Source organism: Procambarus clarkii, chromosome 10, assembly GCF_040958095.1.
Source record: "Procambarus clarkii isolate CNS0578487 chromosome 10, FALCON_Pclarkii_2.0, whole genome shotgun sequence".
In the NCBI taxonomy this organism is placed as follows: Eukaryota; Metazoa; Arthropoda; class Malacostraca; order Decapoda; family Cambaridae; genus Procambarus; species Procambarus clarkii.
In genome coordinates, this window is record NC_091159.1 from 24760276 (window position 1) to 24776342 (window position 16067).

General features: G+C 46.6%; 1 protein-coding gene across 7 annotated transcripts in view; it reads right to left on the reverse strand.

Annotated features, from left to right (window-relative positions):
* eya (eya transcriptional coactivator and phosphatase 2) overlaps positions 1-16067 on the reverse strand; it is a 288120-nt gene that overhangs the window by 173290 nt on the left and 98763 nt on the right. For 3 of the 7 annotated variants that reach the window (XM_069321764.1, XM_069321762.1, XM_069321759.1), the window contains exon 1: positions 2661-3734. The exons of 1 other annotated variant lie outside the window; for it this stretch is intronic. In XM_069321764.1, coding sequence (XP_069177865.1) covers positions 2661-2744 — 84 coding nt within the window. In that variant the 5' untranslated portion in view covers positions 2745-3734. Of the gene's footprint in view, positions 1-2660; positions 3735-16067 lie in introns of those variants that run through there. 3 more of the 7 variants (XM_069321763.1, XM_069321760.1, XM_069321761.1) reach the window with 1 other exon arrangement.

Consider the following 16067-nt stretch of genomic DNA (forward strand, 5'->3'; position numbering starts at 1 on the left):
CAACCTTGCTAACCCGGTCACTCCTACAATAACTTGTTAATTACCCTCTTGAGTGCTACAACTATTGTTCCAGTAAATACAAGAACCACTGGTTCCTATATTTTTACTAATAGAAGGTTGAAGCCACGACACCGAAGTGAACAACTTTGACGGTTTCAAAAATACACTCAACAAGTGAAAATATTTGTGTACAGAGAACCTTTCACTCATGGGGGTCCGTAAATATTTGTGTGGTGTTTCCGTAGGTTCACTTCATCATATCCCATGAATGTGGAGGGATGATGCAGACATTTGATGTCGATAAAAATACCCAATATTGATGATAAAAGTTATTTATATGAAAGGTATAAAAAGCGTTCACGCTGAGTGGGAAGGGCGTGGAGTCGCGGAAATATCCACACGGAGGGGAAGGAATGATGAACACGCGAATATCGACGCTAAGTGGTGAGAACTAGGAGTGGCTGACCACTTGAAGTGAAGGAGACTGGTACTGAAGGTCGAGGTTCCTCGCACACACCAGGTGGAGCACACAGACCCTGCATGCTTTCCTTTCAGGACCAGGTGGAGCACTTAATCGTTCCCTCCCATATATCTTGAAGACACATTATGAGGATACATAAAATGGAAGATTGCAAGAAACTACGGGATGACCAAATGAAGGAATGGCTCAACAAGTGGTTACTGGAATTTAGCACACGCAAGTGCAAAGTAATGAAGCTAAAAAAAACTATGTAACCTAACCTAGCCCAACCCAACTTAACCCTAACTAAACCCAACCGAGCTTAATACAGCCTAACCTATGCCAGGTTATTCTGCCTAGCAGGCAATACAGCCTAGCAGAACAATATTGCCCGAAACGCTTTGTGTAATAGCGGCTTCATTAGTATATGTAACTCCTGTGCCTCCAATTGTACATTACTCTTATGTTCTTTGTACACACACATCATTTGGAATACACATTGATTGATAAACGATTTTATCAAACAGAAAACGAGCTTCGTCGAACGGTCTCGTGTCCGAAACAATCATACCTCACCCCTGCTGTACGACGCCATCTTCTGGCCATCGTCCTAAATAGATACTTTCTCCAGATAGATACACAATAGATACTAAATACCCACACTTTGCCCATTATTGCATCTATTAAAAGCTGACGGAAAACCCCATTTTCCCAGTGCTAACTGCTTATGTATATACTAGTATATATATTATGTACATACTTATGCAATATATGCTATTAAACTGTAGCGAGTTAATTAATGCTGCAACATGCCTTGCTAAACGAATTTGGGAGTTCAGTTCCTTTGCATATATGTACCTCTAACCTTTTCTATACGGCCCGCAGGATGGGTATGGGGTCCAGTACCACCTACAGAATGTGTATGGGGTCCAGTACCACCCACAGAATGTATATGGGGTACACTATCACCCACAGAATGGGTGTAGGGTCCACTGCCACCCACAGAATGGGTATGGGGTCCACTATCACCCACAATGGGTACGGGGTCCACTATCACCCACATAATGGGTATAGGGGTCCACTACCACCCACAGGATGGTTATGGGGGGGTCCACTACCACTAACAGGATGGTCATAGGGTCCACTACCACCCACAGGATGCGTATGGGGTCCACTGCCTCTCACAGGATGGGTATGGGACCCACTACCACCCACAACATGGGCCTGGGACCCACTACCACCCACAAGATGGTTATGGGGGTCCAATACCAACCACAGGAGAGGTATAAGGGTACATAATAAATGAACTAATCTGAAACTAAAAAGAACCCAGTGATAACTTACCCTTCCCTCCCTCGCCAGGTGTTACACACAAATCATGCACCAAACCGCTATGGCCGCCAGATCGTGTAGCTAGACTGCCTTGCGTCTGTCTGGGCGCCATGTTGGGGTCAGCGTGTGTCTCCCTCCCGGCAGCTCCGACAGGAACAAGTGCCCATCGCAAGGCACCTGCTGCTTCCCGGACACCTCGATGGTGTTCGTAAATCAGCGCAGCGTGTTCTAATCCCGGGTAGCCTAGTATCGTGCACACAGCTCAGACACCGATGGAGGATAAAAAGTCACATTGTACACAAGGGCGCTTCGCCAATGGATTTTAAAACCAATTTAACGTTACTCAACTGAACACAATAGCCTAACCTAACGATATACGCGGTTCTGATGATCAGAAGACGAGGTTTGTCAAACCGTGTTGGGTTTTGTAATGTTGCATATCCTGATGGGGAACCCTCGAGCTTGGGCACGTCGCTGGCACTAAAGAGCAAGCTTTACACAGCAGCTGTGGCGACACTACTGGCGTCCAATGTTTTCCTGTCCAGTGTTTGTTTACCATGCATATATGTACCGCACCTGCCTGCTAAAAGTTGTGTCGTATCTGCATGTTCCAAGCAGCGTACCGCACCTGCTTGTTCTGGTGGCATAACACGCCTACTAATTCAAGCTTTATATATAACACCTCTGTTCATAGTTGTAAACATTAAATATGACTTGCTCAATTTAGATTGTGTGTGCAATAGTTATCAAAATTAATAACTCTCAAACCGAACTAAATTTAGGCAGCAGAATCACGCTCCAATAAAAGTTAGACGCCAGAGCCGCCCAGCCCGACTGGGTGGGTTATGGTAGAGACATAGGGACTCACCTGCTGGTCTAGGACAGACTGGTCCTTGTTGAGGTCCACCATGCTGGAGAACGTATGGTCCATTGACGGCAACACGGACACCATCTTGCCGCCTTAAACAGTCTGTTCCACGTTATCACTAGAAACTATGTACGAGGTAGCAGTGTTTGCCTTCCTGTACCCCCGCGCGCTGCTGCTCGCCACTGTGCCTCGTGTCTGACCGCGTTAATCCTGCCTCCCTCTCTACGGTCTGTGTCTAATGCTGCTGCTGCCTCTCATCTACACATTTTCCACTTCCAACACACCACAAGTTGTCTGCCTCAACGGACTGCCTGAGGGAGGAGCCTCAGAGAGGCCTCATGGCTGACTGGTAGCCGCCTCTTGTGCTGGCCGCACCACCACAACCACCTGTTAACGCCACTAACCGCCGCGTGGGGTTCTCTCAGTGGCCGTTCCAACGCACTACAGCATCAAGCCACCAGGCTCCTACCCGCTGCTTCGAAGAACCTGCCTGACGGAGACCTGCGGCCACGTCTCCTGCTTGCTTTTTCCTTACTTGGTTCTCGCTCGGTGGAGGTTGAGTGGCGGCGGTGGCCAATCGCCGCTGCCCCTGTCGTCACCAGTGTAAAACGAAACCGTGGCACAACAGGTTTCCCACCGCGGCAACCACCACGAGAAGAGCAGGTTGCGCGCTCCGTGGCCTGTCACGCCACCACACACCCCTTCTCTTGAACCAGGCGCTGCAACTCTCTTAGTGCACCACCGTCCATAATCCCTCAGCTGTCCTCAACCATGTCCAATACCACTTCCGTCTCTAAGTCAGGTCCTCCACTCCCCACCGGAGGCCCGCCGCCGCCGCCGCTGCTGCTGTTGAGCCGAGGTGCAGCAACTGAGAGCTCACGCCGGGACACTCCTGCTGAAACGTGAACCAGCAGGGTAGTTGTGCGAGGGGTCGTAGTAGTAGTAGTAGTAGTAGAGCAGCGACGACCTTCAGCGCTCCATTCACTACCACTCGTCAACACACACTAACCCACGGCAGCCATGATGCGCCCCGGACACCTGATCATTGATTAACACGCCCCCCTCAGCCAATCACCGCCTCGGTCAGATCCTAGGCAACCAATGGGAGACGAGGACACAAAGCTAGTAGGAGCGACGTGGGTCATGGCGGGATGGAGGGAGGGGTTTCGCCCCGAGGGTAGAGGGAGGCAGGACTCGCGGGTGAAGGGGAGGGTACGGGATGGGGAAGTGAGGGTAAGGATGAGGGGGGAGCGGGCACAAGGGGAGACGAGTGAGGGGTCCCACAGCTCGCCTACACCGGAATATTCTCCCTAATATTACCCACCCAACCACCATCGGAATCTGTGACTGTTCCCACTTACTACATCCTCCTTATTTACCCTCTCGTTTGGGGAGTCGGGGGTGATGGAGGTGACGAAGGAGTGGTGATGGAGGTGGAGATACCCGCGTCGGCATCACCAGTGGTGGCGGGAGGGAGGGAGCGAGGGAGGGTGGGCAAGGATACCCACCACCACCAACCACCTCACATTCTACCTTCACTTCACATCAAAACAATGCTTCACTTGGGGCCTGTTGTCTTAGCGCTCAACTGACCATAAAGCCGAGTTTCCCCTAATCAAATGGTGTTCATTTAGCTCCTAACGGTTCAATAGACATGTCGACAATGTTCCCGCTTGTCGCTGTCAGTCTTATGCAAATGAGAATACCCAAGTTTCCCCTCAAAGTAGCACCCACATTAAGAAAACTGGGGAGGACAGAGACATTCTAAGAGGGCGCCTTTGTTAAGACTTTCTAAAGAACCTTAGCGCAAAGGCACACACTAAATACAGCTATGGAGGACCAGGTTCATAGTTGGCCACCAAGCCATGTAGCCTGGTAAACTAAGCCGTGTAGCCTGGTAAACTAAGCCGTGTAGCCTGGTAAACTAAGCCTTGTAGCCTGGTAAACTAAGATATGTAGCCTAGTAAACCAAGCTATGTAGCCTAGTTAACCAAGCTAAATAGCCTGGTAAACTAAGCCATGCAGCCTAGTAAACCAAGCTATGTAGCCCAGTAAACCAAGCTAAGTAGCCCTGTAAACCAAGCTATGCAACCCAGTAAACCAAGCTATGTAGCCTAGTAAACCAAGCTATGTAGCCCAGTAAACCAAGCTATGTAGCCTAGTAAACCAAGCTATGTAGCCCAGTAAACCAAGCCATGTAGCCTAGTACACGAAGCTATATAGCCCAGTAAACCAAGCTATGTAGCCCAGTAAACCAAGCTATAGGCCTGTAAACCAAGCTATAGCCCTGTAAACCAAGCTATGTAGCCTATTACACCAAGCTATGTAGCCCAGTAAACCAAGCTATGTAGCCCAGTAAACCAAGCTATGTAGCCTAGTAAACCAAGCTATGTAGCCTAGTAAACCAAGCTATGTAGCCTAGTAAACCAAGCTATGTAGCCTAGTAAACCAAGCTATGTAGCCTAGTAAACCAAGCTATGTAGCCCAGTAAACCAAGCTATGTAGCCTAGTAAACCAAGCTATGTAGCCTAGTAAACCAAGCTATGTAGCCTAGTAAACCAAGCTATGTAGCCCAGTAAACCAAGCTATGTAGCCCAGTAAACCAAGCTATGTAGCCCAGTAAACCAAGCTATGTAGCCTAGTAAACCAAGCTATGTAGCCTAGTAAACCAAGCTATGTAGCCTAGTAAACCAAGCTATGTAGCCCAGTAAACCAAGCTATGTAGCCCAGTAAACCAAGCTATGTAGCCTAGTAAACCAAGCTATGTAGCCCAGTAATCCAAGCTATGTAGCCCAGTAAACCAAGCTATGTAGCCCAGTAAACCCAGCCATGTAGCGTAATGACCAAGACTGTACCGTATGCGTCAAGTAGGTTATGACAGAGGCGGGGCGAGGATACAGTTACGAACGCGGCCCCTCAACTAGTTCGTCGCATTTCGTACATTATGGTGCCCCCCCCCCCCCCCCCAACGTACAAAGTACTCCGGGGCCAAATTCACGAAGCAGTTACGCAAGTACTTCCTTAAACTTTGGCGACTTTGTTTACAATTACTAAACAGTTAATGAGCTCGGAAGCACCAGGAGGCTGTTTATAATAAAAAACAACAGTTGTTTGGGAAGTTTTCATGCTTGTAAACTGTTTAATAAATGTAACCAAAGCCGCCAAATATTGAGGAAAGATGTACACGTTCGTAAGTGTTTGCGTAACTGGTTCGTGAATCTGGCCCCAGATATAAAGCCAAGACCCCATACTTGTCTTACTTCTTACAAGCACACACACACTTATGTCTTGGTTTGAGGTCTTGTTTTAATCTTTACTCACGAAGCCTCTTTTGCAGAGGCTCTTCGGTCCCGCCTCTCAACTGTCACTCAACTGGTGTACAGATTCCTGAGCCTATTGGGCTCTATCATATCTACATTGGAAACTGTGTATGGAGTCAGCCTCCACCACATCACTTCCTAATGCATTCCATTTGTTAACTACTCTGACACTGAAAAAGTTCTTTCTAACGTCCCTGTGGCTTATTTGGGTACTCAGATTCCACCTGTGTCCCCTTGTTCGTGTACCACCCGTGTTAAACAGTTTGTCTTTATCTACCCTGTCAATTCCTCCGAGAATCTTGTAGGTGATAATCATGTCTCCCCCAACTCCTCTGTCTTCTGGTGACATGTGGTTTAATTTTAGGAGTTTTTCTTAGTAGTTTATACCCCTCAGCTCTGGGACTAGTCTGGTTGCATACCTCTGAACTTTCTCGAACTTCGTCTTGTGTCTAACTAGATTTAGACTCCACGTTGGAACTGTATACTCCATAGTTGGTCTGATATGTGGTATACAAGGTTCGGAATTATTCCTTAACCAACCTATCATATGCCGCTGATGATTTCCTCTTGATGTACACTTCCAGAATCCTAGACACCCGCTGGTTCACGTCAAAAGTCCTAGAGACCTACATAGGTACGTGCATATGTGTGTGTGTGTGTGCAGTACCCAAGAGGGTGTACATGGAAAGTTTCCATCTTGAGTATCGAGGAAGACCTTTATGTGTGTCAGTATGGGGATGGGGGAGTACAGGAGGGCTTCCTCCCCGAAGGAAGAGGCTCGCTAAGCCTCTACATGGCTTTAATTAAACACACCTCCATTTCGTCCCCATGGTTCTTGTACGCTCTTGTATGTCTGAGGAAAGTCGTAGGTCTGAGGTCTGCTTCTACGTGACTAAGTACAGCCAAGGGACGCATTTGTTTAACACCTGTGGTGAAGGTTTCTGTATGTGAAGGGTAGGCCAGCCTAGTTGGGCTGCCCTACAACTGCAGGCTGCAGGGGACGGCTTCTGTGTACCGCTGTAGGGGGATCGAGGAGCGGTATCTGTATCCTGATTATCGCCTTGGTGTACGGTGGTGGCTGCTTGGTGCACGGTGGTGGTGGCTTGGTGAACGGTGGTGGTGGCTTGGTGCACGGTGGTGGCTGCTTGGTGCACGGTGGTGGTGGCTTGGTGCACGGTGGTGGCTGCTTGGTGCACGGTGGTGGCTGCTTGGTGCACGGTGGTGGTGGCTTGGTGCACGGTGGTGGCTGCTTGGTGCACGGTGGTGGCTGCTTGGTGCACGGTGGTGGTGGCTTGGTGCACGGTGGTGGTGGCTTGGTGCACGGTGGTGGCTGCTTGGTGCACGGTGGTGGTGGCTTGGTGCACGGTGGTGGCTGCTTGGTGCACGGTGGTGGCTGCTTGGTGCACGGTGGTGGTGGCTTGGTGCACGGTGGTGGCTGCTTGGTGCACGGTGGTGGTGGCTTGGTGCACGGTGGTGGTGGCTTGGTGCACGGTGGTGGTGGCTTGGTGCACGGTGGTGGCTGCTTGGTGCACGGTGGTGGCTGCTTGGTGCACGGTGGTGGCTGCTTGGTGCACGGTGGTGGCTGCTTGGTACACGGTGGTGGCTTGGTGCACGGTGGTGGCTGCTTGGTGCACGGTGGTGGCTGCTTGGTGCACGGTGGTGGCTGCTGGTGCACGGTGGTGGCTGCTGGTGCACGGTGGTGGCTGCTGGTGCACGGTGGTGGCTGCTTGGTGCACGGTGGTGGCTGCTTGGTACACGGTGGTGGCTTGGTGCACGGTGGTGGCTGCTTGGTGCACGGTGGTGGCTGCTTGGTGCACGGTGGTGGCTGCTTGGTGCACGGTGGTGGCTGCTTGGTGCACGGTGGTGGCTGCTTGGTGCACAGTGGTGGCTGCTTGGTGCACGGTGGTGGCTTGGTGCACGGTGGTGGCTGCTTGCTGCACGGTGGTGGCTGCTTGGTGCACGGTGGTGGCTGCTGGTGCACGGTGGTGGCTGCTGGTGCACGGTGGTGGCTGCTGGTGCACGGTGGTGGCTGCTGGTGCACGGTGGTGGCTGCTGGTGCACGGTGGTGGCTGCTGGTGCACGGTGGTGGCTTGGTGCACGGTGGTGGCTTGGTGCACGGTGGTGGCTTGGTGCACGGTGGTGGCTGCTGGTGCACGGTGGTGGCTTGGTGCACGGTGGTGGTTTGGTGCACGGTGGTGGCTTGGTGCACGGTGGTGGCTGCTTGGTGCACGGTGGTGGCTGCTTGGTGCACGGTGGTGGCTTGGTGCACGGTGGTGGCTGCTTGGTGCACGGTGGTGGCTTGGTGCACGGTGGTGGCTGCTTGGTGCACGGTGGTGGCTTGGTGCACGGTGGTGGCTTGGTGCACGGTGGTGGCTTGGTGCACGGTGGTGGCTGCTTGGTGCACGGTGGTGGCTGCTTGGTGCACGGTGGTGGCTGCTGGTGCACGGTGGTGGCTGCTGGTGCACGGTGGTGGCTTGGTGCACGGTGGTGGCTGCTTGGTGTACAGTGGTGGCTGCTTGGTGCACGGTGGTGGCTGCTGGTGCATGGTGGTGGCTGCTGGTGCACGGTGGTGGCTGCTTGGTGCACGGTGGTGGCTGCTGGTGCACGGTGGTGGCTGCTGGTGCACGGTGGTGGCTGCTTGGTGCACGGTGGTGGCTGCTTGGTGCACGGTGGTGGCTGCTTGGTGCACGGTGGTGGTTTGGTGCACGGTGGTGGCTGCTTGGTGCACGGTGGTGGCTGCTTGGTGCACGGTGGTGGCTGCTTGGTGCACGGTGGTGGCTGCTTGGTGCACGGTGGTGGCTTGGTGCACGGTGGTGGTTTGGTGCACGGTGGTGGCTGCTTGGTGCGATTATGATGATTCATAATCATCATAATAATCATAATGTGGAGGTGATCATCAACAGCCTGATGTATGAGTCACAGCCTGGTGACCAAGTATTTCTTGAAGGTGTTTATCCAGTTCTCTCTTGAACACTGTGAGGGGTCGGCCAGTTATGTCCCTTATGTGTAGTGGAAGTGTGTTGAACAGTCTCGGGCCTCTCATGTTGATATTTTGTGATCTTACTTCTTAGCACTCTCTCGAAGATTTGTATGATGTGCGATGTTAGTGCTATCGTTCTGTAATTTTTTCCTCTGCCTTATTTCCTCCTTTATGGAGTAGTGCTATCTCTGCTGTTTTTAGTATGTCAGGGATAACGCCAGTATCTAGGCTTTGTCTTCACAGAATGTGAAGGGCCTGCGATAGTCTCTTTTTTTACAGTTCTTGATGAATATGGAGTTCCAAGAATCATGGCCTGGTGCAGAGTGCATAGGTCTATGGCTTCTTCAAAATCCAGTGGGGGAATAGGGCGACATCTGATATATGATTTGATGTTGGTATCATACCCATGAAAAAATTATTTGTATTATCAATCTTCAGTGTGTTTAGTGGCTCGCTGAAAACAGAGTCATATTGATTCCTCGGTATTTCGCTCATTTCTTTGTTGTCATCGGTGAAAGTTCCATTTCCCTTTCGCAGGGGCCCGATACTAGATGTGGTTTTTGATCTTGATTTTGCATAGGCGAAAAAAATATTTCGGATTTCTCTCTATTTCACTGATGGCCTTTTGCTCTCTTTGCCTCTCCTGGGTTTTGTATGATTCTTGTAGCTTTATTTGAATCGTTTATATTTCTCTACCTAACCTTCTTCGCCGTTCTTGAGATAGGGTGCGACTCTCAAGTTGTGCCGCGATTCGTTTTCTTCGCCTATAGAGGGAACGAAGTTCCTGTTCCAATCTGTATCTCTTCCTCTTTTTCTTAGGGGTATGCGGTTTGAACATATTTCTAGTGCTACTGAGCTTATTTTTTCCAGGCACTGGTTCAGATTCATGGTGTTGGGGATGGTATTGGGGATGGTGTTGAGGATAGTGTTGAGGATAGTGCTGGGGTTGGTGTTGGGGGAAACTTGATAAGTGGTGATGGGGATGGTGTAGCTTGATCTCGTGAAGTTCTGGAGGTCAAGTCATTGACCAGTGACCTGACGGGTGAGGTACAAGCGGCATGATGGTGGTGGTTGTGGTGGTGACGGAGGGGATGGTTATGGTGGTGACCGAGGGAATGGTGGTGGTGGTACAGGTAGCGGGTTGAACACCACTAATGAACACCCGCAGTGACCGCTCACCAAACACCTCTCACTCTCCTCACCAATTACCTCAATCACTCTTCCTCCTCACCGACCTTCCCACACTTACCCACTTCTCTCCTTCCCCTCCTTCCTTCCCTTCCTGAACTCCTGCATTCTTTTCTTTCTTCCTCCTTACCAACCTCTTCCATTTATTGTTTTGCCAGCTCTGCCTCTCTCATTCAGCCTTGTCCTTCATCTCCACTTTTCCCCCTCTCTCACTCATCCTCCTTTATCACTCTCATCGTCTCCCACACCCTTATACACCTTACCTCTCACCTTATCACTCAACAACACTGATACTCTGACTTTGTGATGAAGGTGGACCAGTCACACACAGTGTTTAGTGGATGTAGTTCCCTTACCCGTGTGGTGTGAGAGAGAGAGAGAGAGAGAGAGAGAGAGAGAGAGAGAGAGAGAGAGAGAGAGAGAGAGAGAGAGAGAGAGAGAGAGAGAGAGAGAGAGAGAGAGAGAGAGAGAGAGAAAGAGAGAAAGAGAGAAAGAGAGAAAGAGAGAAAGAGAGAAAGAAAGAGAGAAAGAGAGAGAGAGAGAGAGAGAGAGAGAGAGAGAGAGAGAGAGAGAGAGAGAGAGAGAGAGAGAGAGAGAGAGAGAGAGAGAGAGAGAGAGAGAGAGAGAGAGAGAGAGAGATATGGGGGGGGGGGGGTTGAAGAACAGGTGCTCAGACAGAGTGAGAGACGTCGAATGCTTGGCCTGGTATTCGCTATCAACCACCAATACAACAGTCTTCATCACTACATAATGTTATAACACCCGATATGCTCATTATACTTATAACAAGCATACTGGTATATAATCTTCAACCCAGCTATACAACAACATGGTACTGACCTTGAGGACACCTGACCCATAAGGTCTATGGCAAATGTGACACCAGAACGCGATACTAACCCCCTCCGTCAAGCTCAGGCCCTCGGCCTTCTCTGTAGGAAGAAGGAACCCGGGCCCCTCACACCTCCTGGCTAGGCCAAGGTGCTGAAATATACTTTTTCGGTTTTCACTGTGACTTTTGTGCATTTGGAACACACGTGTTTGGTTTGGTTTATATATATATATGTCGTACCTAGTAGCCAGAACGCATTTCTCGGCCTAATATGCAAGGCCCGATTTGCCTAATAAGCCAAGTTTTCCTGAATTAATATATTTTCTCTAATTTTTTTCTTATGAAATGATAAAGCTACCAATTTCATTATGTATGAGGTCAATTTTTTTTTATTGGAGTTAAAATTAACGTAGATATACGACCGAACCTAACCAACCCTACCTAACCTAATCTAACCTATCTTTATAGGTTAGGTTGGGTTAGGTAGCCGAAAAAGTTAGGTTAGGTAGGTTAGGTAGTCGAAAAACAATTAATGCATGAAAACTTGACTTATTAGGCAAATCAGGCCTTGCATAGTAAGCAGAGAAGTGCGTTCTGGCTACTAGGTACGACATATATATATATATATATATATATATATATATATATATATATATATATATATATATATATGTCGTACCTAGTAGCCAGAACGCACTTCTCAGCCTACTATGCAAAGCCCGATTTGCCTAATAAGCCAAGTTTTCATGAATTAATTGTTTTTCGACTACCTAACCTACCTAACCTAACCTAACCTAACTTTTTCTGCTACCTAACCTAACCTAACCTATAAAGATAGGTTAGGTTAGGTTAGGTAGGGTTGGTTAGGTTCGGTCATATATCTACGTTAATTTTAACTCCAATAAAAAAAAATTGACCTCATACATAATGAAATGGGTAGTTTTACCATTTCATTAGAAAAAAATTAGAGAAAATTTATTAATTAAGGAAAACTTGGCTTATTAGGCAAATCTGGCCTTGCATAGTAGGCCAAGAAGGACATTCTGGCTACTAGGTACGACATATATATATATATATATATATATATATATATATATATATATATATATATATATATATATATATATATATATATGTGTCGTACCTAGTAGCCAGAACGCACTTCTCGGCCTAGTAAGCAAGGCCCGATTTGCCTAATAGGCCAAGTATTCCTGAATTATTATATTTTCTCTAATTTTTTTCTTATGAAATGATAAAGCTACCCATTTCATTATGTATGAGGTCAATTTTTTTTATTTGAGCTAAAATTAACGTAGATATATGACCGAACCTAACCAACCCTACCTAACCTAACCTAACCTATCTTTACAGGTTAGGTTAGGTTAGGTAGCCGAAAAAGTTAGTTTAAGTTAAGTTAGGTAGGTTAGGTAGTCGAAAAAACATTAATTCATGAAAACTTGGCTTATTAGGCAAATTGGGCCTTGCATAGTAGGCCGAGAAGAAGTGCGTTCTGGCTACTAGGTACGACATATATATATATATGTCGTACCTAGAAGCCAGAACTCACTTCTCAGCCTACTATGCAAGGCCAAATTTGCCTAGTAAGCCAAGTTTTCATGAATTAATTGTTTTTCGACTACCTAACCTAACCTAACCTAACTTTTTCGGCTACCTAACCTAACCTAACCTATAAAGATAGGTTAGGTTAGGTTAGGTAGGGTTGGTTAGGTTCGGTCGTATATCTACGTTAATTTTAACTCCAATAAAAAAAAATTGACATCATGCGTAATGAATAAGAAAAAAATTAGAGAAAAAATATTGAGGAAAACTTGGCTTATTAGGCAAATTTGGTCTTGCATATTAGGCTGAGAAGTGCGTTCTGGCTACTAGGTACGACATATATATATATATTATTAAATATGACCGAAAAGTAAGATTAATAATTCTAACACGAATTTTCTCGATCTTTCTTATGTTTCTTTTCACTGTTGATGGTAATTGAAAAATCATTCTCCAAAATTCATATAATCTCTTCCCACAACCAAACCATCACCAGAGAAATCTTAGCAAACAACACAGAAATCATCGATAGATACAGCGATAGCAGGCGGCTTGACATCTGCGAGGCACTACACATCAAGAAGTCAACACCAGCAATCAACAGCCAATTAATGCACAACTATATTCTACCCACTTCAAGACTTCGCTCCAATATAGAATCATCAAGAAATATGGGCCAATAGGCCCTCTGCAATTCCATTCTTACCTTCAATACCCATTATTTCGTGTTCTGTCTTGTGTTAAAAGTTTGTTTTCACCTCATCCAAAACTGTTGTAACATATCACCTCACCCAAATGCAGGTATAAAAAATCGAAGATGTTTAAGCTCTATTCAGTTATAGTTCACTTGTGTGTGTGTAAACTAAAGTCTTTGAAAATGTAATAAGTTTTACGAAACGCGCTCAAGTGTCGCGTCAGACTAGAAATAAAAATTAATTTTGGAGAATTGATTTTTCAATTACCATCAACAGTGAAAAGAAATATAAGAAAGATCGAGAAAATTCGTGTTAGAATTATTAATCTTACTTTTTCGGTCATATTTAATAATATATGTCTACAGGAAAGACTGCTACCAAAATATACTAATATATATATATATATATATATATATATATATATATATATATATATATATATATATATATATATATATATATATATATATATATATATATATATATATATATATTTGGGTACCACCTCTGGTGCCAATGTGGGGACCCATAGCCTCGGAGAAGAAAATAAAAAGTATTCAGAGGAGACCTTGTGGTTTCTCACTGAACACTAATATTATCTTCTCCTACCACCCCCATTCTTTTGTATGTACACATATATATTTACTTTATTTGAACTTTGTTACAAAAAAGGAGTTACATATGGGTTACAAAGATGGTTGTCATAGGTTGTCGAGTTCCTCCAGCTCCTCAGATGGCGGGCAGGAACCCTGGATGCAGTGCGCATTTCCCCTCTGTATCGCCACACTGAGGCGCTGGAAAAGAAAGCTTGCAGCTCTCGGGTCCCTTGTTGTTTCAATGAGCCTAGAACCCAGTTCCTTCAAAAAACTGGTAGCACTTTAATCCTGAATCCTAACTGGTAGCACTTTAATCCTAATCTATATATACTATATATATATATATTATATATATATATATATATATATATATATATATATATATATATATATATATATATATATATATATATATATATATATATATATATACTCACACACACACACAAGTGTTTTTTTGGCACACTATATTGAGCGCTCATGCTACTGGCCCTTTATAAATATATAAATATCTATATTTGTAAATATAGAACTCCAGGAGTCAGGACCCGGGATGGGTATGGGGTGCATAATTAAGAAAGAAAGTGTATTGAACCGGGGCTGAGTGCATGGCCACGTTGTTAACCTCTCTCTCAAGCTCTGCAGTATTCACCTAGTTGTACTTGAGGGGGTTCAGTTCTGCTCTTTCGGCCCGCCTCTCAACTGTCAATCAATCAACTTTTTTGTTTGCAGTGTTTGTGTTGGTGTGTTATATTGTCAGGGGTTTGGATATCGTTCTTGAAGAAGCTATCCGGATCTTCCGCTGTTATGTTGCTTATCTGAGTGTTAAACATGGCTTCCAACTAATCTTTCACAATGTCATTAATTTCCTTGTCGTCCTTTGTATATGACTTCCTGTTAAATGTTATTCCTTCAGTCTGATATGATTTTGCTTCAGCTCTATTTTTTCAATCTCCCTATTTAACTTATTTTGTTCTTTGCTGGGATTCTTTGCTGGGATTCTTTGCTGGGATAGTCGTGTCTGCTTAAGCGCTTCCGTTGTTGTTTTTTGTCCTTCTTTAGTGCCATGTGCGTTCTCTAAGATGGTCTTCCTTCTGACCTTCCGACAAGGAACAAGTTTCAGGCAGCGTGTGTGTGTGTGTGTGTGTGTGTGTGTGCGCGCTTCGGCAGTCAGTTGTTCTGTTCCGTATGTGTACTCACCTATTTGTGCTTGCAGGATCGAGCATTGGCTCTTGGGTCCCGCCTTTCTACCCAGCGGTTGTTTACAGCAGGACTTTCAGGACTTTCTATATGAGTTATGTTGTTTAAAACTGTCCCCCTTCAATGTTTGCAAGTTCCATGTTTATCTATTTTCCCCGGTCAATCCTCGTATTATTAAAATTAGATTGAATAGCCTCCTCTCGGTTGATAATTTTTTTGGGATATATTATGAGTATTAACGTTAGTTTGCATTTCAATGAGCTTGTGAGCTGAGCACGTGGTACCTGAGACTGTAATGTCTCTGATTATTTCTTCCTTGGTTTGTGGAGAGTATTGTCTTTCCTAGTTGGCTCTTATCTACTGGGACATGGCTAGCTGAGAGCTGGGACAAGGCTGGGACATGGCTAGCTGAGAGCTGGGACATGGCTAGCTGAGAGCTGGGACAAGGCTGGGACATGGCTAGCTGAGAGCTGGGACAAGGCTGGGACATGGCTAGCTGACAGCTGGGACAAGGCTGGGACATGGCTAGCTGAGAGCTGGGACAAGGCTGGGACATGGCTAGCTGACAGCTGGGACAAGGCTGGGACATGGCTAGCTGAGAGCTGCATCAGGGCTGGGACATGGCTAGCTGAGAGCTGGGATAAGGGTGGGACAAGGCACCACTGTTGCAGGTGGAGGCTGAAGATGGGGGCGGGAACAAAGGGGTCAGTTCAATACCCCTTTGTTGTTCTGCCAGAATTAGAATTGAATCCTCTTCTCCACCCCCCCCCCCCTCCTCCGTCCTCCTCCTCCTCCTTTCCTGTTTCATATCTTCCCATACCATAACCTCCTCTTCCTAACTCTTCTCGCCTCTTACTCTCTACTTCTTGTTGTGCCTCCTCCTGTTCCACACCTTTATCTACATGCTGTATCCTCCTTCTGTTCCACATCTAATAATTGTGTTGATTTGTCATATCTATGTATGCCGTATAGGTACTCAGTATTCCCTCTATTCCAGCAATCTCTCCCGCTCTGAGGGAGGAAGTGAGTACTGAGG